Source organism: Rhincodon typus, chromosome 17, assembly GCF_021869965.1.
Source record: "Rhincodon typus isolate 14 chromosome 17, sRhiTyp1.1, whole genome shotgun sequence".
Lineage (NCBI taxonomy): Eukaryota > Metazoa > Chordata > Chondrichthyes > Orectolobiformes > Rhincodontidae > Rhincodon > Rhincodon typus.
In genome coordinates this window covers 35,102,062-35,125,974 of record NC_063348.1, presented here as the reverse complement: position 1 = coordinate 35,125,974, position 23,913 = coordinate 35,102,062, and the positions used below count along the sequence as shown (strand labels likewise).

Genomic DNA, 23,913 nt, shown 5'->3' with positions numbered 1-23,913 from the left:
GAGACAACAAGGTGCAGGGCTGGATGAACACAGCAGGCCAAGCAGCATCATAGGAGCAGAGAGGCTGACGTTTCGGGCCTAGACCCTTCATCAGAAAAGGGGGGAGGGGAAGGGGGTTTTGAAATAAATAGGGAGAGAGTGGGAGGCGGATAGAAGAGGGATAGAGGAGAGGATAGGTGGAGAGGAAACAAACAGGTCGAAGAGGCGGGGATGGGGCCAGTAAAGGTGAGTGTAGGTAGGGAGTTAGGAAGGGGATAGGTCAGTCCAGGGAGGACGGACAGGTCAAGGGGGCGGGATGAGGTTGGTCGGTAGGAGATGGAGGTGCGGCCTGAGGTGGGAGGAGGGGGGGATAGGTAGGAGGAAGAACAGGTTAGGGAGGCAGGGACGAGTTGGACTGGTTTTGGGATGCGGTGGGGGGAGGGGAGATTTTGAAACTTGTGAAATCCACATTGATACCATTGGGCTGCAGGGTTCCCAAGCGGAATATGAGTTGCTGTTCCTGCAAGCTTCGGGTGGCATCGTTGTGGCACTGCAGGAGGCCCAGGATGGACATGTCGTCTGAGGAATGGGAGGGGGAGTTGAAATGGTTCGCGACTGGGAGGTGCAGTTGTTTGTTGCGAACCGAGCGTAGGTGTTCTGCAAAGCGGTCCCCGAGTCTCCGCTTGGTTTCCCCGATGTAGAGGAAGCCACACCGGGTACAGCGGATGCAGTATACCACATTGGCAGATGTGCAGGTGAACATCTGCTTGATGTGGAAAGTCTTCTTGGGGCCTGGGATGGGGGTGAGGGAGGAGGTATGGGGGCAGGTGTAGCACTTCCTGCAGTTGCAGGGAAAAGTACCGGGTGTGGTGGAGCTGGAGGGGAGTGTGGAGCGGACAAGGGAGTCACGGAGAGAGTTGTCCCTCCGGAAAGCAGATAAAGGTGGGGAGGGAAAGATGCCTTTGGTGGTGGGGTCGGATTGCAGATGGCGGAAGTGTCGGAGGATGATGCGTTGGATCCGGAGGTTGGTGGGGTGGTACGTGAGGACGAGGGGGATTCTTTTTTGGTTCTTATTGCGTGGACGGGGTGTGAGGGATGAGGTGCAGGAGATGTGGGAGACACGGTTGAGGGCGTTCTCGACCACTGAGGGGGGGAAGTTACGGTCCTTGAAAAACGAGGACAACTGAGATGTACGGGAGTGGAATGCCTCATCCTGGGAGCAGATGCGGTGGAGGCGAAGGAATTGGGAATAGGGGATAGCATTTTTGCAGGAAGGTGGGTGGGAGGAGGAGTATTCTAGGTAACTGTGAGAGTCGGTGGGCTTGAAAGGGATATCGGTTTCTAGGTGGTTGCCCGATATGGAGACAGAGATGTCCAGGAAGGGGAGAGAGGTGTTAGAGATGGTCCAGGTAAACTTAAGGTTGGGGTGGAAGGTGTTCGTGAAGTGGATGAACTGTTCAAGCTCCTCGTGGGAGCACGAGGCGGCGCCGATACAGTCATCAATGTAATGGAGGAAGAGGTGGGGTTTAGGGCCAGTGTAGGTACGGAAGAGGGATTGTTCCACGTAACCTACAAAGAGGCATGCGTAGCTTGGGTCCATGCGGGTACCCATGGCCACCCCCTTTGTCTGTAGGAAGTGGGAGGAGTTGAAAGAGAAGTTGTTGAGTGTGAGGACGAGTTCGGCTAAGCGGATGAGGGTGTCAGTGGAGGGGGACTGGTCGGGCCTGCGGGACAGGAAGAAGCGGAGGGCCATTAGGCCATCTGCATGGGGAATGCAGGTGTATAGGGACTGGACGTCCATGGTAAAGATGAGGCGCTGGAGACCGGGGAATTGGAAGTTCTGGAGGAGGTGGAGGGCGTGGGTGGTGTCACGGACATAGGTAGGGAGTTCCTGGACCAAGGGAGAGAAAATGGAGTCCAGATAGTTGGACTCCCCCTCGACCTCACGTACCACCCCACCAACCTCCGGTTCCAACGCATCATCCTCCGACACTTCCGCCATCTGCAATCCGACCCCACCACCAAAGACATCTTTCCCTCCCCACCCTTATCTGCTTTCTGGAGGGACAACTCTCTCCGTGACTCCCTTGTCCGCTCCACACTCCCCTCCAGCTCCACCACACCCGGCACTTTTCCCTGCAACCGCAGGAAGTGCTACACCTGCCCCCATACCTCCTCCCTCACCCCCATCCCAGGCCCCAAGAAGACTTTCCACATCAAGCAGATGTTCACCTGCACATCTGCCAACGTGGTACACTGAATCTGCTGTACTTGGTGTGGCTTCCTCTACATCGGGGAAACCAAGCAGAGGCTCGGGGACCGCTTTGCAGAACACCTACGCTCGGTTCGCAATAAACAACTGCACCTCCCAGTCGCGAACCATTTCAACTCCCCCTCCCATTCCTCAGACGACATGTCCATCCTGGGCCTCCTGCAGTGCCACAACGATGCCACCCGAAGGTTGCAGGAACAGCAAATCGTATTCCGCTTGGGAACCCTGCAGCCCAATGGTATCAATGTGGATTTCACAAGCTTCAAAATCTCCCCTCCCCCTACCGCATCCCAAAACCAGTCCAGCTCGTCCCCGCCTCCCTAACCTGTTCTTCCTCCCACCTATCCCCTCGTCCCACCTCAAGCCGCACCCCCATCTCCTACCGACTAACCTCATCCCGCCCCCTTGACCTGTCCGTCCTCCCTGGACTGACCTATCTCCTCCCTACCTCCCCACCTACACTCACCTTTACTGGCCCCATCCCCACCTCTTCGAACTGTTTGTTTCCTCTCCACCTATCCTCTCCTCTATCCATCTTCTATCCGCCTCCCACTCTCTCCCTATTTATTTCAGAACCCCCTTCCCCTCCCCCTTTCTAATGAAGGGTCTAGGCCCGAAACGTCAGCCTTCCTGCTCCTATGATGCTGCTTGGCCTGCTGTGTTCATCCAGCCCTGCACCTTGTTGTCTCGGATTCTCCAGCATCTGCAGTTCCTACTATCTCAGATAATCATACATCGTTGGCTTGTGTGGAGCCAAAGTTATTTGCCTGTTGACAGCCCAAGTCTGGATGTTGTCCACACATCCTGCTGCCTCACAGTGCCAGGGACCCGGGTTCGATTCCACCCTCGAGCAACTGTCTGTGTGGAGTTTGCACATTCTTCTTGTGTTGCGTGGGTTTCCTCCAACAGTCCAAAGATGTGCAAGCTAGGTGGATTGGTCATGCTAAATTGCCCATAGTGTTCAGGGATGTGTAGATTAGGGGAGTGGGTCTGGGTGGGATGTTCTCAGGGTCAGTGTGGACTTGTTGGGCCGAAGGGCCTATTTCCACACTGTAGGGCATTCCATGATCCTCTTAGCATCTATCCTATCAAGCCCAGTTAGATTTTATATATTTCATAGATGACATGTGTCTGAACCCCTTCTACCTTCCTTGGTTCCATATCCCTTAAATCCATCACCTTACACTTAAACAAAAGGAGTTCACAGCAACGATGTTATTCTGTGATACTTACACCAAGGCTGCACATTTTAAAACCCTTTTGTCATGCGAGACATAAAAACAGGCTCAGTCCTGCCTCATCAGCTGCTGGAACACATGCATTTGTTAGCTCCAGACTGTTCTCTGCACTGCTGGCTGGACTCTCAAATTCTGCACTGAATAAATCCTACCAAATACTGATCCTATTTGTAAGATCTGAAGTGAAATGGAAGCTTTAAATAGCATCAATTCAAAATAATTGTTTCTGTTGCTGATGGAGTCGGGAAACCAAAGTTGTTCAGATATCAGCAACGTGACATCAGTTTGCCTAAAGAGTGACAGACTGTGAGATGCTGACATATTCATTTATTGCTGTCATGGAGCAGCCTGATAAATTAACATGAACCGAGCAAACGGGAGAGGACTGTTCTATTCACAGGAAAAACAATTGCAACCAACCACTGGATTTAGGATGAATCCAAGGGGTGTTCTATTCATATTTATATTTTCATATATTCATGCCCTATTTATGTGCTTGCCATCCATAATTTCTTTAATTTTAGGATTTTTTTTCCAGTCCATTTCAAAGGACGACTTATCCTCTTGGGCAGAATGACGGCATTGTGTCATGAAACTAGACTCAGGAACAAACCTGATAAAATGTCTACAAATGCTGTGGATGCTGAAATAAAAATAGAAAATGCAGGAAATGCTCAGCAGTTCAAGTTCCATCTGTTGGAGACAGAAACAGAGTTCAAATTTCAAGTCAGTGAACCCTTCATCAGCTGTTCAATTTTCATTACAATCTTGGCTCTGTTTAAGATCCTAACTGCGGGACTAATTTAGAAAGTGATAGACTTGCATTATATATTTCATGACCTCAAGATGTCCCAAGAAGTCTGCTCCCACTGAAGTACACTTTGAAGTGTAGTGTTGAGATGTAGGAAAGACAGCAACCAATTCTTACACAGTAAGATTCCACAATTACCAACGTTGGTAATGACACAATCATTTGTGAAAGTGTGGTTGTTCAAAGGACTAAAATTGACCGGGACACAGGAAGAACTCCTTTTTTAAAAAAAATAGTGTTGTGGGATCTTTCACATCAACTTGAGTGGACAGAAGGGACCTGGGTATCTGTAACAGTGGAGTACTCCCTCAGCAGTTTCCCTCTAACATTGCAGCTCCTTCAATATTACAACCCTGCATTGCAGCACTCCCCTCAGAGCTACCTCGTCTCAATAAGGCACTGCTACTCCATAGTGTAGCACTGACTTAGTGCTATCCCTTTTACAGCATAGCCCTCCCACAGTATATCCCCTCGTACAGTACACCGCACTCTTTCTATTGAATTTTCAAGCACACAGCACTCCCTCAGTACTTTTCCGTATTGAGTGTGTCAGGTTGCAAGATACGCTGCAGAATCTAGACACTTTTGATCGAGTACTTTTGTAGTAACTCAGAGAACCAGATTCCCAATTTCTTGCACAGCAAGATTCCACAAACAAATGTGTTTTTAAATCTAGACTGAAATTCATCTTTCATTTTACATTTTTTATTTTCTCTTGCCTTTGGTGATTCTGACCAGGTTGTCTTCAATGCACATTACTTGTTGCCTTGAGGGGGTTTAGGAGACACCCATGTGGTGTAGTACAGAAGTCACATGGAGGCGCAAAGCAAGAATAGGTCATGGGTTTCTTTCTTTGAAGGGCACTTGTGAGCCAGTTAGGATTTTACAGAAATCAAAAACTTCCAAGATCATTTCATCTGATGCCAATCCACGTAAACTGAGATTCCTTTCAACACAAGCTGTCATATCGTGAGCATAAATTTGGGCAAACTTGCTGGTTATACACTGACAGATAATTCCAGATGTGGAACTGAGTTATTGGTACTTTAGCTGGATGCAGTAGTTGAAAAAAACATGAGTTTAGATGAAACACCACAGATCTGAAATGTCAACTCTGTTCTTCTCTCCTCTTTCAGACCTGCTGAGTGTTTCAGCATTTCCTGTTTTTATTTCTGGTTTCTAGCATCACAGTTGTACTATTACAGAAGAGGAAGTTTGGGAGGTCTTAGAGAATAGATAGGTGGATAAATCTCCGGGACCTGATCTAATGTATCCTGGAATGTTGTGGGAAGTAAGGGAGGAAATTTCGAGACCCCTTGCAGAAATATTTGCATCATCTATAACTACGGGTGAGGTGCCTGATGACTGGAGGGTGGCTAATGTTGTACCTTTTGTTTAAGGAAAGTTGTAAGGAGTAACTAGGGAACTATAGACCCATGAGTCTGACTTCAGTTGCAGGCAAATTTTTGGAGGTGATTATAGAAGATAGGATTTATGGACATTTCAAGAGGCAAAAATTGATTAGGGATAGTCAGCACAGTTTTGTGCGAGGAAAATCGTGTCTTACTGTCTTGATTGAGTTTTTTGAGGAAGTTACCAAAAGATTGATGATGGCACAGCAGCAGACGTTGTTTATTTGGATTTTAGTAAAGCCTTTGATAACGTTCCACATGGTAGACTAATTAGTAAAGTTATGTCACATGGGATTCAGGGTGAGCTTGCCAATTGGATAGATAATTGACTTAATGGCAGGAGACAGAATGATGGTAGAGGGTTACTTTTTGGACTAGCGGCCTGTGACAAGTGGTGTTCCACAGGGATCGGTTCTGGGATCGCTCCTGGGTCCCTTTTTGACACCAAAATTATTGGCATTGTAGACAGTGAAGAAGGTTTTCTAAGATTACAAAGGGATCTTGATCAAATGGGTCAATGGGCTGAAAAAATGGCAGGTGCAGTTCAAGTCAACAAATGTGGAGCTGGAAAAGCACAGCAGGTCAGACAGCATCTGAGGAGCAGGAAAGTCAGCATTTTGGGCCGAAATCCTTTGTCAGGACTGGGGAGGGGGAGGGGAGCCCAGAAATAATTAGAGGGAGGGGTTGGGGCTGCGGGGATGGTATGAGATGGAAATAGGTGGATGCAGGTAGGAGTTTGTTGTGGTTGGTCAGTGGGAAAGGAGGAGTGGATAGGTTAATCAGAAGATGGACAGGTTGGGAGAGGAGAGATTTTGAAGCTGGTGAAGTCAATATTCAGCCTGTAAGCTCCCAAGGCGAAATATCAAGTGTTGCTCCTCCAGTTTACGTTTGGCCTCACTCTCTGACAGTGAAGGAGGCCAAGGATGGACATGTCACCAGGGGAGTGGGAGGGGGAGTTAAAATGGATGGCAACCAGAAAATCGGGATGGTTGGTGCGTGCAGAGCGCAGATGCTCTGCAAACCGGTCCCTGAGTCTGCGTTTGGTCTCCCCAATATAGAGGAGACCACATTGAGAGCAGCGGGTGCAATAGATCAGGTTGGATGAAATGCAGGCAAATCTCTGCCTGATTTGGAAGGATTCTTTGGAGCTTTGGACGGAGGTGAGAGGGGAGGTGTAAGGGCAGGTGTAGCATCTCCTGTGGCTGCAGGGAAAGGCACCGGGTGTGGTGGAGGGGTTGATTGATTTTTTGATTTTATTGTCATGTACCGAAATACAGTGAAAAGCTTTGCTTTTGAGTGGTACAGGCAGATCACAGCAAGCAAAGGATGTACAGATCAAAAAGATTGAGAGACGTACAGGTTACATTGCAGGCTACATTATTCGAGGCTAGAGTCCATTCAACAGTCTGATAACAGCTGTAAAGAAGCTGTTCCTGACCCTGCTCATGCATGTGTTCAGGCTCCTGTATCTTCCCTCTGACGGAAGAGGTTGTAGGAGGTCATTACCAGGGTGCAATGGGTACTTGGTGATGTTGGCCACCTTTCTGCGGCAGCAAGCCTTGTCAATAGAGTCTGTTGATGGAAGGTTGGCTTCTGTGATGGTCTGGGCCATGCACACCACCTTCTGTAGTTTCTTACGGTCCTGGGCAGAGCTGTTGCTGACGAGGGAGTCACAGAATGAATGGTCCCTGCCAAAAGCAGACAGGGGTGGGGAGGGAAATATCTTTTTGGTGGTGGGGTTTGATTCTCGGTAGTGGAAATGTCAGAGGATGATGTGTTGTATTCGGAGGTTGGTGGGGTGGTATGTGAGGGCTGGGGGACTCTATCCTTATTGTTGTTGGAGGGTGAGGGTTTGATGACAGAAGTGCAGGAAATGGGGGAGATGTGGTTGAGGGCATCCTTAATAAGAGCGGAGGGGAAATTACAGTCTCTAATGTAGGAGGATATCTAGGAAGTCCTAGAGTAGAATGCCTCACCCTGGGAGCAGATGCAGGGGAAGTGGAGCAATTGTGAATATGGGATAGCAGTTATACAGGAGGGTGAGTGAGAGGAGGTGTAGTCTATGTAATTGTGGGAGTCAGTGGGTTTGAAATGGATGTCAATGGTGAGTCGGCTACCGGAGATGGAGATGGAGAGGTCCAGGAAGGGGAGGGAGGTGTCAGAAATGGCCCAGGTGAATTTGAGGCTAGGGTGAAAGGTGTTGAAGTTGATGAACTGTTTGAGCTCCTTGCGGGAGCACAAGGCAGCACCGATACAGTCATCAATGTAGCAGAGAAAGAGGTGGGGGATGGTCCCAGTGTAGTTGTTGAAGAGGGACTGTTCCACAAATCCCACAAACAGGCAGGCATTGCTCGGGCCCATGTGGTGCCCTTGGCCATCCCTTTGGTTTGTAGGAAGTGGGAGGAATCAAAGGAAAAATTGATGAGGGTGAGGACCAGTTCCGCCAAGTGAATGAGAGTGTCAGTGGAGGGGGACTGTTGGGCCTACGAGAGAGGAGGAAGTGGAGGGCTTTTAGGCCATCTCCGTTGGGGATACAGGTGTACAGGGACTGAACATCCATGGTGAAGAAGAGGTGTTCAGGGCTGGAGAATTGAAAGTTTTGGAAAAGGTAGAGGATGCGGGTTGTGTCCCGAATGTAGGTAAGGAACTCCTGGACCAAAGGGGAAAGAACGGAGTTGAGGTAGGAGGAGATGAGCTCAGTGGGGCAGGAGCAGGCAGAGACAATGGGTCAACCGAGGCAGTCAGGTTTATGGATTTTGGGAAAGAGATAGAAACGGGCGGTGCAGTGTTGGGGAACTATCAGGTTGGTGGCTGTGGATGGGAGATCTCCCAAAGTAATCAGGTTGCTAATGGTCTGGGAGATGATGGCTTGGTGATCACTGGGGTCATGATCAGCAGGATGGTAGGAGGAGGTGTCAGAGAGTTTGCATCTGGCTTCAGTGATGTAGAGATCAGCATGCCATACTACCACTGGTACAAAAAACAAGGGTAGGGCTTACACAATTAATGTTAGGGTCTTGGGGTAGTGTTGTAGAACAGAGGGACCTAGGGGTGCAAATACATAATTCTTTAAAATCTGCATCACATATAGACAGGGTGGTTAAAAAGGCATTTGGCACACTTGCCTTCATTACTCAGTCCTTTGAGTACAGGAGTTGGGATGTTATGTTGAGGTTGTATAGGACATTGGTGAGGCCTCTTCTGGAATACTGTGTCCAGTTCTGGTTGCCCAGTTGTAGGAAAGATATTATCAAGCTGTAGAGGGTTCGGAAGAGATTTACCAGGATGTTGCCTTGAATGGAAGGTTTGAGTTATAAAGAAACGCTGGATAGGCTGGGACTTTTTTCACTGCAGCATAGGAGGTTCAAAGGTGACCTGATAAAAGTTTATAAAGTAATGAGAGGTATAAATCGAGTTAATGGTAGTTGTCTTTTCCCAAAGATGGAGAATTTCAAAACTAGGGGATACATTTTTAAGATGAAAGAAGAGAGATTGAAAAAAGACATGAGGCAAATTTTTTACACAGAGGGTGATTCGAGTGTGGAATGAACTTCCTGAGGAAGTGGTGGATGTGGGTACAATTAAAATGTTTAAAAGACATTTGGATGGATACATGAATAGGAAAGGTTTGGAGGGATTTGGGCCAGGAGCAGGCAGATGGGACTAGTTTAGTTTGGGATTGTGATCGGCATGGAGTGGTTGGACCGAAGGGTCTGTTTTCAGCCTGTATGACTCTATGACTCTGTGACTCTATAATCCAGAGGCCTGGACTGAAGACCTAGAGAAATAAATCCCACTAAGGTAGCCGGAGAATATAGACTACCAATTTGTTAAATAAAAATCTGGAGTTGAAAGCTAGTATCAGTGGTGGCCATGAAACTACTCAGTTATCATAAGAACTTATCTGGTTTCCTTATGAAAGGAACTCTCTGATCATACCATATCTGTCCTATATGTAATGCCAGTTGACTCTTAACTGGCCTTCTGAATTTGTGCACTTCAGAACTGACAATGAGACTCCTAAGACCACTAGGAATCATGGTGGAACATAAGCCCACAGCCACACTATGACAAACACACATAAGGATTAAAGACCCCATTCCCACAACATGCAGAATCAACGTGGTTTACAATATACCACACAACGACTGTCACAAACATTACATTGGACAGGCAGGAAGGAAACTAGCCATCAGAATACACAAATATCAGCTAGCATGACGAACTGTCCTTAATATTGGTACACTCAGACAATGAAGGCCATCAATTTAACTGGGACAAGGTAACCACAGTAGCCCAAATCAAATTCCCATAGACACACATGGGAATTCCTAGAGGCATGGTTCTCAACCCTCAATACAATCAACAAACATATAGAATTGGACCCCATATACAAACCCATACAGATCAAAACCAGAAATGACACTACTCACCATAATGGACTGGATAGTACAAATTCCAAGCAGAGTAGAATAACATTGCTTCATTGGAGGCCTCGCTGATAATGTTACCTAGCATGACGATGAAATATCCGAACATAAACAAGTCAGCTTGGTGAGCAAGTCAACAACCTCAGCCTCAACCCGAGCTATAAATCTTTGCTAAAATTTTAGAAATATTTAATGCTGTTCAGAAGCAGTTTGTACCCATCAGAAAGAAAATCTCTGCCTCACAAAAAACACCATGGACATCTAAGGAGGCAAAGGACAGCATAAAATTAAAAGAAAGGACTGACAAAAATGCAAAGAACAGTACGGATCCCACAGAAAAGGATTATGAAAGGGACATAAAAGACAATAGGAAGAGGTTTTATAGTTATAAAAAGGCAAAGCAATGGTTAAGAGTCGTATTGGCCCACTGAAGGCTGAGAGTGGGGATATTATCAATGACCATGGGGAAATGACAGATGTGCTAAATGATTATTTTTATTCACTATTCACAGCAGAAAAGGAGGCTAGTTTGCCAAAAGTCTCAAAGAAACTAACAGATGATCAGGGTCAGGGTCTAAATAAAATTTGCTTAAATAAATCGTCAATAATGGAGAAATTAATGGAACTGAGAGTAACAAATCTCAGGACCTGATGGTTTCCATTCACGGGTGTTAAAGGAGATAGGAGAGCACATTGCTGATGTCCTAACCATAATCTTTCATTGTTCCCTTCATTCAGGGAATGTACCTCTGGGAATCGAAAGTTGTTCATGTCACTCTGCTCTTTAAGAAGAGTGACAGAGGGAAACCGGGAAATTACAGACCTTGTCATGTGTCATGAGGGAATTGTTGGAGTCTACAACCAAGGATAGAATAACTGATCACCTCAGAAAATTTAAGTTAATCTGGGAGAGTCAGCATGGATTTATGAAGGATGAGTGCAGAGGTGACAAAGGTGGTGGACAGAGGAAGTCAATGGATGTTGTTTATATTGACTTCCAGAAGGCTTTTGATAATGTCCCACACAAGACACTGTTAGCTAAGGTGGAAGGTCAAGGAACTGAGGGCAAATTACTGACATGCACAGTTGAGTAGTGGGAAACAGAGGTAGAATTATAGGTTTGTACTCAAATTGGCAGAACATGACTAGTGGTGTCCTACATGAATCTGTGTTGGGGCCTCAATTATCCACAATGTTTATTAACAACTTAGATAATGGCATAAAAAATCTAATATTCAGATTTGCTGATGATACAAAATTAGGCAGCATTGTAGACAGGGTTGACGACAGCATGAAATTACAACAGGATATTGATAGATTAGATGAATGGGCAAAGCTGTGGAAGATAGATTTTAATATAAACAAGTGTGAGGTTATCCATTTTGTACTGAACAAAGGATAGATCAGGGTATTTTTTTTAAGAAGGCACGAAGTTAAGTACACTAGATGTCCAATGCAGTTTGGGAGTCCAGATTCATAGCTCTTTAAATGCGATGAAAAAGTGCAGAAAATAGTCAAGAAGGCATATCTAAAGGGGTTGAGTAGGAGAATGTAAACGTTATGATGCAGTTATACAATACCCTAGTTATACCCCACTGTTCTGTGCGCTGTACTATCCTGTACTGAATGCTGTGTGCAGATCTGGACACCATACGTTTGGAAGGATGTTTTGGCCCTGGAGGGAGTTCGAAGCAGGATTACAAGAATGATACCTGAGCTTCAAAGATAAGATATGAGGAGAGATTAGACAAATTAGACATTTGTTCTCTAGAATTTAGAAGGTTAAGGGGTGATCTAATTGAGATCTTCAGGATATTAACAGGGAAAGATGATTTCTCTTTATCTACCCCACTTCCACTGGTTGAATATTCTAGAACCAGGAGGCATTATCTAAGAATTAGGGCCAGGCTGTTCAGGTGAGATGTTAGAAAGCACTTCTACATATAAAGAGTAGTGGAGGTTTGGAACACTCTTCCTGAAACAGCAGTCGATGCTAATTCAATTGTTAAATTTAAACCTGAGATAGACAAAGTTTTATTAAACAAAAATATCAAGGGATACGGGCCCCAAGGCTGGAAATGGAGTTAGGCCACAAATCAGCCACGATCTTATTGAATGGGGGAGCACACTTGAGGGGCTGAATGGCCTACTCCTGTTCCTATGTTCCTATGCTCCTAAGGGTAATTACAAGCTGGCCTTGCCAATGTCACTGGCGTTTTATGGATAAAAAAATCCCACTCAAAATCTCTTTGCTTTTCAAGGGCTGAGCCAATACTCTCAAGAATAAAGGAAGACAGAACACGTATCATATCTCCTTCCTTTGATAACATCAAGTATGATAATTTTGAGATTGAAGAGTATCCGCTATCGGCCCAAGGTTTTGACTGGGAATTATGGTGTCGTTACTTAAATCCTCCCAAAGAATGGTGGAATCTGGGAAATGTGACTGCTCCAATCAGGTAACTAAGTTCAAACGAGTTTGGATTGGTGTCCTTTGTTATTCACATGTTTACAGATTTCCTTTGGGACTAGACTGGTACACTGGAACTGTGGCCGCAGGACCAGGTAAGGAGCTGGAAGTTCTGAGATGAGTAACTCATCTCATATCCTGTCCACTATCCACAGGGCACAAATCAGGTCTGGTTTATATGTTGCAATTGACAATAGTTTGTTGCCACCATTCTGATTCCTTGAGTGGGTCTAAGGATCTACTTAATTTACAGGGGTAGCTGCAAACTACGAGTGAGCATGAACAAGAAGAGGATTTTGTCTTAATCGAGGTATAGTTGATTGTATGATGTGAATCAGGTACAAGTTCCTTTGGTAAGATAGTCTTAGTAACAATGTTTATGAGGAGACCAAAGATATAGGTCTTCATTTACAAGATCTAAGATGTTCAGCCTTTCTTCACCCAAGTTCTTATGACATCATTGGGTGAAGCTTAATGTAGTCTCCCAAAATTTATTCTTTCAGAGCCATAACCTAATGTAACGAGGACAGCTGAAAAATTGTGTGTTGCCAGATAAATGGTTAGCCTGGGAAAGTAAATGCATTTGTTTTGTTTAAATTCAGAGCAACATCTAATTATGTATCCCCATGATGTGAAGGTGCTGGTGTTGGACTGGGGTCGACAAAGTCAGAAGTCACACGACACCAGGTTATAGTCTGTCTCTGTCACTCCCCTAAACACCACCACCACGCTCCCCGCACCCCCACACACAAATCTATGGCCTTAATCATTTCTTCCAAGATGTTTGTTTATTTGCAGATACATTCTATTTTGTTCAAAATAAACATTGAAGTTGTAGTCACAGTCAGTCAGTGTGGCATCTTATAAATTCCAGCTTTCAAAATAAAACAAGCCTGATTCCAGGTTAAAACCCTGAGACAGATTCTGAATAAGGCCTCACACCTACAAATCAGTGTCTGACCTGAGATGTGACCTTTTGTATATTCCTATGGCTCTGCACAGCACTGACATTGACTTTCTGAACACTTTACACACCGTCTAACACTCTTGGTCGCCTGCAGAGACTTATCATTTGAGACTCCACTCACACCAGTTGTATGATCTTTTGATCTCTCTGCCCTTGATCTCTCTGCCTATAAACTCTGTGACTGTGTGCCCTGCTCTCTCGCTGCACCTGACGAAAGGGCTATGTTCCGAAAGCTTGTGTGATTGCAAATAAACCTGTTGGACAACCTGGTATTGTGTGACTTCTGACTACGTTTCCCCAACATAAAATTGACAGGATCATTAGATCGCTTTTGACAGTTTTATAGTAGAAAACAGCAAGACTTAATAACAATTACTGCTGTCCTCATTAAGACTATACACCCTTATTCTTATACCACATTCAGAGTACACAACCCTCAACAACTTACTCCAGTCAGTCTCTCTCTGTCTCTCCCCCAAACCCCACCCCTCCCCACACACGCACACACGCGCACACGCACGAACACTCACACACACAGTCACCATCATTAACGTACCCTATTCAGAGTACACACCTTCATTGATATACCTCATTTGGAGTTCATACCTCATATCATATATCCTATTCAGGATACATACTTCACTGATATACCCTATTCAGAGTACACTGCCACTATGCACTAGTTTTGGAAGGGCCCGGTGTTGGGGTACTGGATGGGATGTTGATCAATGGGCTCCATTGTCCTGGATAATGTCAAGCTTCTTGAATGTTGTTGAACTGCATGAATCCAGGAAAGTGGAGAATATTCGATCACCCTCATGTCTTGTGCCTTGTAGATGGATGACAATCTTTGGAAAGACTGGAGGTGAGTTACTTACCACGGAATTTCCTGTCTCTGACCTGCACTTGAAACCACAGCATTTATAGAGCTGGTCATTGGTAACACCCAGGATGTTGATGTTAGACACTTTAGTGATGGTAATTTCACTGAACAGCAAGGAGGGATGGTTAGATTCTGTCTTGTTGGAAGTGGTCATTACCTGGCAATTATAACATGTGAAAGTTACTTATCATTTCCCAATCAAAGAGCTGGATTCATTGTCAGCTTGTGTCTGATCCGAACACTGTGCAATTTGAAAATTACATGCTTCAACTTGGCACCTGCTTATTTTGGCTGTATTGTCAATGACAAAATGACAATCTTGTGAACAAAATCTCTTTGCGCACATTGAATATGTTACAAATCTGAATTTGACGTTGGATTTACTTTCATCTGCAACATGGTTATGAAATGAAAAATGTTCTTTTTTTTATTGTTCATTTGGCCAGGAGCTGGTCAGACCTCCACACAAATTTTATAATCTTAAATCTTCAGCAGGAGAATCTTAACACAGCTTTGTTTCCTTCTTTGTGTGTTTTGTAGAAGCCCTGCACTGATTGGATGCTTTGTGGCAGACAGACTATACTTTGAGGAGATTGGCTTACTGGATGAAGGAATGGAGATCTACGGAGGGGAGAACGTGGAACTCAGTGTCAGGGTAATTATCACAAAGCTTATCCGCCAATGTTTCCTGCTTCCCTTTTTAAGTGCATTTAAAATTTGAAGTTTGGTTTGCAGCAAACACTAAAATTTAATGGGACACTGGTGTCCAATTTCTGATCTTTGGTGTGTTACAGTGATCGAGTGTTGGAATTAGTTTAAGTTCAGCTCTGATTATGAAGACTTGGTGCAATCTTGTATTCCTGGCAGTGGCAGGTTTGGAGGTAGGATAGCCATGTAGTTAAGGAGGACCGAAAGAACTGTGGATGCTGTAAATCAGGAACAAAAACAGATGTTGCTGGAAAAGCTCAGCAGGCCTGGCAGCATCTGGGAAGAAAAAAAATCAGAGTTAACGCTTCGAGTCCGAAACAGTGTCCAGTTCCGAGGAAGGGTCGCTGGATCCAAAAAGTTAACTCTGATTTTTTTCTTCACAGATGCTGCCAGACCTGCTGAGCTTTCCCAGCAACTTCTGTTTTTGTTCCTGTAGTTAAGGAGGATGGTGTCATAACCAAAGTCTTCCCCTGTCCATCAGCACTGACCTCAGGCAGTGAGGGCATTCTTGGCCCATCGTCAGTTGAGGTCCTTAAATGGCCAAATAAAGACAACACATAGGCCTTAGTCTGTCACCACTGGGAATATCTGCAAGTGGGTCTGTCACTGTTAGACATGCCTGACTGGAAAAACCCGTCAGCTGAATCGGGAAGGGGCTAGTAGAGGCCCCTCCATCAAAGGCATTCAGTGCCAGATCGAGGAACTGAGGGATATCCATAAGGCCATAAGACATAGGAGCAGAAATTAGGCCATTCGGCCCATCGAGTCTGCTCCACCATTCGATCATGGCTGATAAGTTCCTCAACCCCATTTTTCCACTTTCTCCCCGTAACCCTTGATCCGCTTGGTAATCAAGAACCTATCTATCTCAGTCTTAAAATCCACTAAGCGTCACATCTCTGTGCTTGCTTCTGAATTCCTGACACCCTCTCCCCGTGAGCCCCATACCTAGAAAGCCCCTCCTCTACCAACAAATCATTTACTTTACACTTTGGTCCCCTGCCATCCTTGGCACCTTACTGACAACAGCCAAGGCATCCTTTGTGGTGCTGCCTAATTCAAGAGCTCCTGGCCATCTGATTATTAGGCAGCTCTCACTGCCTGCCCTCTTCATTCCAGGTAAAAGCCCAGCAGTGACCTTGCTAACGTCAGGTTGGCATTAAGTTTGGCAGGACTCCCTTAAAAACTCATTGCCAGTCTTAGCAGCTATCCAACTGTTTAACAAAACCTTTGGTGCCTCAGCAAAAGTCCGGCACTGATTGGCCTGAAATAGACCAATTTAGCTATTTATTGTTATTGATGAATGAACAGAATTTTCTGTGAGAGCTAGATGGATGTTAAAAGCAAACATTAGATTTAAAGCTGTCACACAAATGGATGAATCTGACCACTGATTATTTGCTTTGCTTTCAATCAGGCAGGCTGATATAGGTCACTAGATAAGGGAGTCAAGGCTTTTGGATTCAGACAAAAAGCTGGAGCTGAAACCACAACCAGATCAACCCGTAATCCCACTGAAGGTGAAGCAGAATTGATGGACCAAATGGCCTACTTGTGCTCCTACATTCCTCGAAAGTGGAGGCTTTAGAGAGAGACATAAATTACAAATTACGATGAACGTTTTTACAACACTAGCTCATCCTCAACTGTGCACCACACTTTATGAAGGATGAGAAACCATTGGAGAGGCTGCAGAAATGATTTGTGAGAATGGTCCCAGCGATGGAGACTTCAGTCATGTAGATATATTGAAGAAGCTGGTTTTTTTCTCCTTGGAGAGGAGAAGGCAGAGAGGAGGTTTGATAGTGGTGTCAAAATTGTAAGGTGTCTTGCCAGAGTAAATATGGAGGAACCAGAGAGTTGCTGTAGGTGGAAGGATCAAGAATCAGTGTATGGCATTTTAAGGAAAATGGCAAAACATCCAAAGGCAAAGTGAAGAAATACATTCTTACGTAGCAAGTGTTCACAATCTGAGAAGCACTTCCTGATTCAATGGTGATTTCAAAAGGAAATTATCTAAAGAGAAAAAAATTGCAGGGATATGGGAAAGGGCAGGAGTGTGGATAGCTGAGCTGCTCTTTCAGAGTGCTGACATGAACTTGACATACTTAAATCCCAGTGCATATAGAGGAAATACTGCACTGTCAGAGGGACAGTACTAAGGGAGTACCAAACTGTCAGAGGGGCAGAGGGAGGGAGTGCTGCACAGTCTGAAGGACAGTGAAGAGGGAGTGCAGCATTGTCAGAGGGGCAGTACTGAGGGAGCACCACACTGTCAGAGGGACAGTTCTGAGGGTGTGTTGCATTGTTAAAAGGGATGTACTGAAAGGGATGTACATTGTCAGAGGGTTAGTAATATTGGAGTGCTGAAGTTGCAGGTGCTGCTGTTCAGATGAAATGCCAAACCTAGGCTCCATCTGCCTTCTGAAGTCTTGAAAGGCATTGTATAAATACATGGTTACCTATCCAGAGCTCCATTCGTGCTCTGGGTTTTTGGACAGCCATGGATCACAGCAAGGATGGCCAATTCCAATTGGATGGTTTCCTAGAAGTTTCATCACTTGACCTCTCATATCCATTACTGCCTGCCTGGTCAACCTGACAGTGTCCCTCTGACAGTGTGGCGCTCCCTCAGTACTGCCCCTCTGACAATGCTGCACTCCCTCTGCACTGTCCTTCAGACTGTGCAGCACTCCCTCCCTCTGCCCCTCTGACAGTTTGGTACTCCCTTAGTACTGTCCCTCTGACAGTGCAGTATTTCCTCTATATGCACTGGAATTTAAGTATGTCAAGTTCATGTCAGCTCTCTGAAAGAGCAGCTCAGCTTTCTACACTCCTGCCTTTTCCCATATCCCTGCAATTTTTTTTCTCTTTGCATCTCCACTAACCCCTCCACCCCCCGACCCATCCACCCCGCGTCTCTCAATTTGCAACAATAAATGCAAACATTCAAGGTGTTATGATTCTTCGGAAATTTGCCCAAAGTAGTTCTCAAAACATTAACCTTTAAGTCCCAAGAGAGGTAATTTTTGAGCTATTGATTTTATAATCTAAGTTCTAGTAGCACAATCAGAGTAATGAATCATATCAGCTATATGAGAAATAATAATGGATACAATCATAAAACTTGCCCTTAAATCTAACATATTATCTATAATCATAGTCCCACTGTACCATTGAAATGAGTTTATTTCGAGCACTGATTTTCATTAAAATATCCATTTGAAGCTATAACTGCAGTATAATGATCAGCTTTTTCTCCCACAACTAAAGAAACGCACGACTCTTTCTTCTCTTGATACAATATTTTTAAGTGTTTCTCCTGCTCATGTGACTGAACTGGAAACAGTTTCCTATCACAGCTGAAATATTAGAGTTGTAGGTTACTGACCTTTGCCCCATTCAGGGAAATGTGACTGAGGTTCCCATCATAAAAAATTCAGAATCTGCTCTCCTTCCCCCAAAACTCCACCTGAATAAAGCACCTCTGTTAATACCCAGGCCATGAAGGAGATCAGTCTATCTGTATTATAGTTACTCAGCTGCATCATTTTATTCCCTGGAGACAATGTCAACATGTCTTGGCAGTAACAATTTTCTGACAAAAGACAAGTTCAAATCCCGCTTCAAATGCTATCTGTCAAGAACAGCCACACTAGATGGATTCTCCATTCATTTCTGCAGTGCAGTTCACATTCTGGTTACACATAAGGAATGTAGCCATCCCACTGTAGTCATTCAAAGGACCCCAAGCTCCTGGCACACCGCCCAATTATTGGTTATGACATTGTTTGCTTCATATCAAAAAGAATTACAACATTCACAACAATTAATATTCACAACTTGTTAATAGATCATGTGTGTACTTCTCTTACTTTCCCTTAATGTATCTGAGAAACATTCACCCACAATACTCTGGAGAAAAGAGCCCCATCCTGTTTAATCTTTCCAGATCACTACAACTTTCGAACCCAGAAACATGTCCTTCGTGATGGCCACTATATTAACCTCTGCTCTAACTATTCCCCTGTCTTCCACCATGAAAACTGATGTAAAGTACCTGTTCAGTTCCTCCACCGTTTCCTTATTCCACATTACTGCTTCTCCAGCCTGATTTTCCATCGTCCAGTATCCACTTTTGCCTTTCTCTTACCTTTAATATATTTAAAAATACTCTTGCAATCTTCTTTTATATTACAAGCTAGCTTACCCTCATATTTCATCTTTTTCCACCTTGTTGCTTTTTTAGTTGATCTCTGCTGGTTTTTAAAGACTTCCCAAACCACGTTGTATGCTTTTTCCTTTGCCTCGTCCACCTCTTAGTATGTTTATTCTTCCTTGGGTGAAATTTTGCAGTGCTTCCCCAATTACCCTCAGATACTCCTGTCATTGCTGCTCCACCATCTTCCCTGCAAGGCTCCCCTTCTAATCAGCTCTGGCCAGCTCCTCCCTCAGATCTTTATAGTTATCTTTAGTCAATTGTAATACATTTGATTCTAGCTTCTCCCTCTCAAACTGAAGGTTGAATTCTATCATATTATGGTCACTGCCCCGTAGAGGTTCCTTCACCTTAAGTTCCCTAATCAAGTCTGCCTCATAACACATCACCAAATCCAGAACTGCCTGTTCCCTAGTGGAATGTACCACAAGCTACTCTAAAAACCATCTTGTAGACGTTCTTTGAATTCCCTTTCCTTGGGATCCAGTACTAAACTGATTTTCCCAGTCCACCTGCACATTAACGTCCCCTATGATGATTGTAGTAGTGCCTTTCTTACATGCCTTTCCCATCTCCTGATTTATTTTTCTTTCTCACATTCTGACTACTGCTAGGAGACCTGTACACAACTCCCATCAGGGTCTTTTTCCCTTTGCGGTTCCTCAACTCTACCCACACAGATTCTACCCTTTCTGACACTATATCGCATTATGCTATCAATTCAATTTCATTTTGTACTAACAAGGCAACCCTGCCTTCTCTGCCAATTTGCCTGCCCTTTCGTTAGAATATATATCCTTGGATATTTAGTCCCCAGCCCTGATCCCCTTGCAGCCACATCTCTGCAATACCCACAACATGGTAGTCGCCAATTTTAGTCTGCATTACAAACTCATTTGCCTTGTTTTATATACTGTGTGTATTTAAGTACAATACCCTCAATCTTGTCTTGATCATTCCTCCGTCTCATAGTTGACTCCTTATCTGCTGTTCCTGAAGTTAGGTTCCTGATCCTTTCCATACTCCCTGTCCTATTACTTGTTATAGAATATATAGAGCTCTGTAGCATAGAAACAGGCCTGTCAGCCCATCATGTCTGTGTCAACCACCAATCCCATTTATCTGCATTTAGTCTGCAGCCTACTCTATTCCTAATTGAGCTAATCTCTTCTCATACTTCACTCTTGCCATACCAAAAATTGCTCCTCAGCCTCTGTCTGCTCAGACTTCCTTAGTATGGGGAAGCCCTGATGAGTATTCAGTGATTATCAGAACTTAGTTTTAGGAAATTTCATGTGCCGCCAGGCTGCAATATAGTATTTCCATAGTATTGGAATATGATCCCTCAAATTGACAATGGATGGATACAAGGATTATGAGTGGCAATTGTAAGTCCTAATAAGAAGTGGCTGAAGTGTACCAAATCTTTTTATTAATCAGCATTTTCTTTTTTCTTAAAATAGAACAAATTGCAGGAAGCCAGCGTAGAGACTGAACAGTAAAAAGTGATGACCACCCTGAACACCACAAACTGGTTTGAGCAGGAGAGCGAGGATGGCTGACATTATTCACATATACTCCCTAAATAAAACACAGATGTCTAACCAATTAGTTCAGAGCTTAATACAAGGAGTGAGAAGCATGCACCCTCCAGTGGGTCTAGACCCCGCCCCTCATCCTTCCAGGGGAGATGGAAGTGGCGTGTTTGGAAGGTGCTGTCAGTTGGAGGAGCCTAGGCGAGTCGCTGCAGTGCGTTTTGTGGATGGTACACACTGCTGCCGCTGTGCATCGGGGGTGGAGACAGCGAATGTTGAAGGTGGGGGATGGGGTGATGATTGAGCATGGGCTGGGATGGTGGCGGGAGGGGTTGCTGCTGTATCCCTGACGGTGTTGAGCTCCTCGAGTGTTGTTGGAGCCAAACCCATACTTCACAAAGTATTCCTAAACATTCCTGACTTGTGTCTAGTCGATGGTGGCACAGGCTGTGGGATAGGGAGTCAATCTCTGCTGAACCTTCCCCCATCTTTGATCATTTTCCATAATCTTCCATGCAACTGAAACTAACCGCCCTACTATTTTGTTTAAAGCCCTACCCACAGCCCTAGCTATGCGATTCTCCAGGACTGTGATCCCAGCATGATTCAGTTGGAGCTTGTCCCATCGGAATAGCTCTCTTCTTCCCCAGTACTGGTACCAATATCCCATGAATTTGAACCATTTCTCCCACACCAATCTTTGAGCCATGCGTTTACCTCTTTAATCTTGTTGACCCTCTGCCAATTATCTTGAGGCTCAGGTAGTAATCCAGAGATTATTAACTTTTTGATTCTGCTTTTTAATTCAGCTCCTAGCTGCACATATTCCCTTTCCTCTTTCTATTTACAGTGTTGGTATTACGTGGACTACGACAACTGGATCTTTCCCCTCCCACTCCAAGTTCCTGTACAGCCCAGATGAGATATCCCGAACCCATGCACCAGACAGACAACACAATCTTCGGGAGTCTCAATCCTGGCAACAGAGGACAGCATCTACTCTCCTGAATACACTATATCCCCGATTACAACTACATTTCTCTTATCTCCCTCATCCTTGAATATCTCACTGTACCATGATGCTATGGTCAGTTTGTTCATCCTCCCTACAGCCTCCATGCTCATCCACACAGAGAGCAAGAATCTCAAACCTGTTAGAGAAGTTCAAGGGCTGAGGCTCCTTTAGTACTACATTCTGGATCCCTCTACCTGCTTTGTTGTTAGTCGCGCTCTCCTGTCCCTCACCATTGACTGAATTTGAGGTGGTTAATCGAAAGGGTGTGACTGTCTCCTGAAACACAGCACCCAGGTAACCCCCCACCATGTGTCGCAGTGTTCAAAACTCAGGCTCCAACTCATCAACTCTGAGCCGAAGTTCCTCAAGCAACCAACACTTGCTACGAATGTGGTCACTATAAATTATTTCAAAGGGGAGCCAATGTCCTAGTGGTATTATTGGTGGACTATTAATCCAGAAACCCAGGTTATGTTCTGTGGACCACGCATATCATGCAGGTACAGCACACTGCCTGGCCCTGCATCTCTATTTTATTTACTTAGTTTTCAATTTTTTTTAAGTTTTCTAGCAGTCTGTTAGTTTGTAATCTGTAAATATTTGTCCTATTTCCCTTCAATCTGAAAGTAACCTATAATAGACAAATTAGCAGCTATTGCCAACCAATGAACTTGCAGTTTTCCTGTGATGTCACTCTTTCTTTTGTGCTGGGATCCCTGATCCTGGGCTTCAATTATCCTTAAAAAAAACTTACAAACTATGAGCCAGAAAAGCAAGCAAAATGCACCTCTCTTCCTTTGCACCGAATTCCCATGTTGCCTCCAAAGTCCCTGAACTATATATTCACTCAGGTTGTGTCTTACTCCAGTCTGATCTCTCCTTCCTGACCGTGCAAAGCCTGAATATCATTTATCCAAACGGTCTCCCCTCCACTAGCCAAGACTCTGCAACACCCATTTGAATATTTCATAACTGTCAGATAGCTAAGCCCTTTCCCCATCTCTGATATTTTTAAAACTAGCAACACAGATGCCTTCAAAGGAAATTTAAAAACCCATGCAATGTTATTTGCCTTCTCTATGACCTACCTTGTGGGTTTTTCTACACGACAGTGGCCTAGTAATTAATCTTCAGTTGCTGGAGACTCCAGGCTCATCCATAGACTTCATTCTGTTACTTAACACAAATCAATCAATCTAAACAAAATAATTACATTTATATGGCATATTTAGTGTAATAAAATGTCCCAAGGTGGTTTACAGAAATATTATCAAACAGAATTTGATACCAAGCCATGTAAGAGACATTAGGACAAGTGACCAAAAGCTTGATCAAAGAACTAGGTTTTAAGGAATGTCTTAAATGAAAAGAAAGAGTTACACATTTACATTTTAAGTGAATAATTAGAATCCTTTTTTGCTACAGTATCCAAAACTATTGTTGTATTTGGGTATTGACATAATAGAGAAACAAATAACAAATTCAAAGCCAAACAGGGCTTCATGCCATGAAGAAATAGATGTTAACAGAAGAAACACAGAGATGGCACGGTGTATTAAACATTTCAGTGAGGTTTCATTTTATCATTAAGTAACAAGCTCTGATGCAAGCACTTTTGTATGGGATGCAACATACATCTACTAAGACTATGTGCTGCTTTAGCAGAAAGGTTTTTGATGGCTGTTGTAATATTGAACATCAAATGTCTAGTGTTCAGCTGTTCAGAATCTGCTTTCTCTGCAATCTACTTTATTTCACTTTGTGTCAGGGGACCCTCCAGCTCAGTGTAGAGGGATTTCTAACTGACATGTCAAAAAATACTCTTTTCTCTTCACTGAAAGATTTGGCTACTGTTTTAATCATGAACTTGTAGAACTTTGGATGGTCAATCTTAATGTCCACTGTTTGAAAGTGTTTTCTGAATCATGAGACAACAAGGTGCAGGGCTGGATGAACACAGCAGGCCAAGCAGCA

At 44.4% G+C, this 23,913-nt stretch overlaps 1 protein-coding gene across 1 annotated transcript in view; it reads left to right on the top strand.

Moving 5' to 3' along the window:
* The window catches only part of galnt18b (UDP-N-acetyl-alpha-D-galactosamine:polypeptide N-acetylgalactosaminyltransferase 18b), a 236,023-nt gene that overhangs the window by 124,747 nt on the left and 87,363 nt on the right, over window positions 1–23,913 (top strand). The window contains exons 5-6 of the mRNA XM_048607031.1: window positions 12,404–12,601; window positions 15,003–15,117. Of these exons, the coding sequence (XP_048462988.1) occupies window positions 12,404–12,601; window positions 15,003–15,117 (313 nt within the window). The remainder of the gene's footprint in view (window positions 1–12,403; window positions 12,602–15,002; window positions 15,118–23,913) is intronic.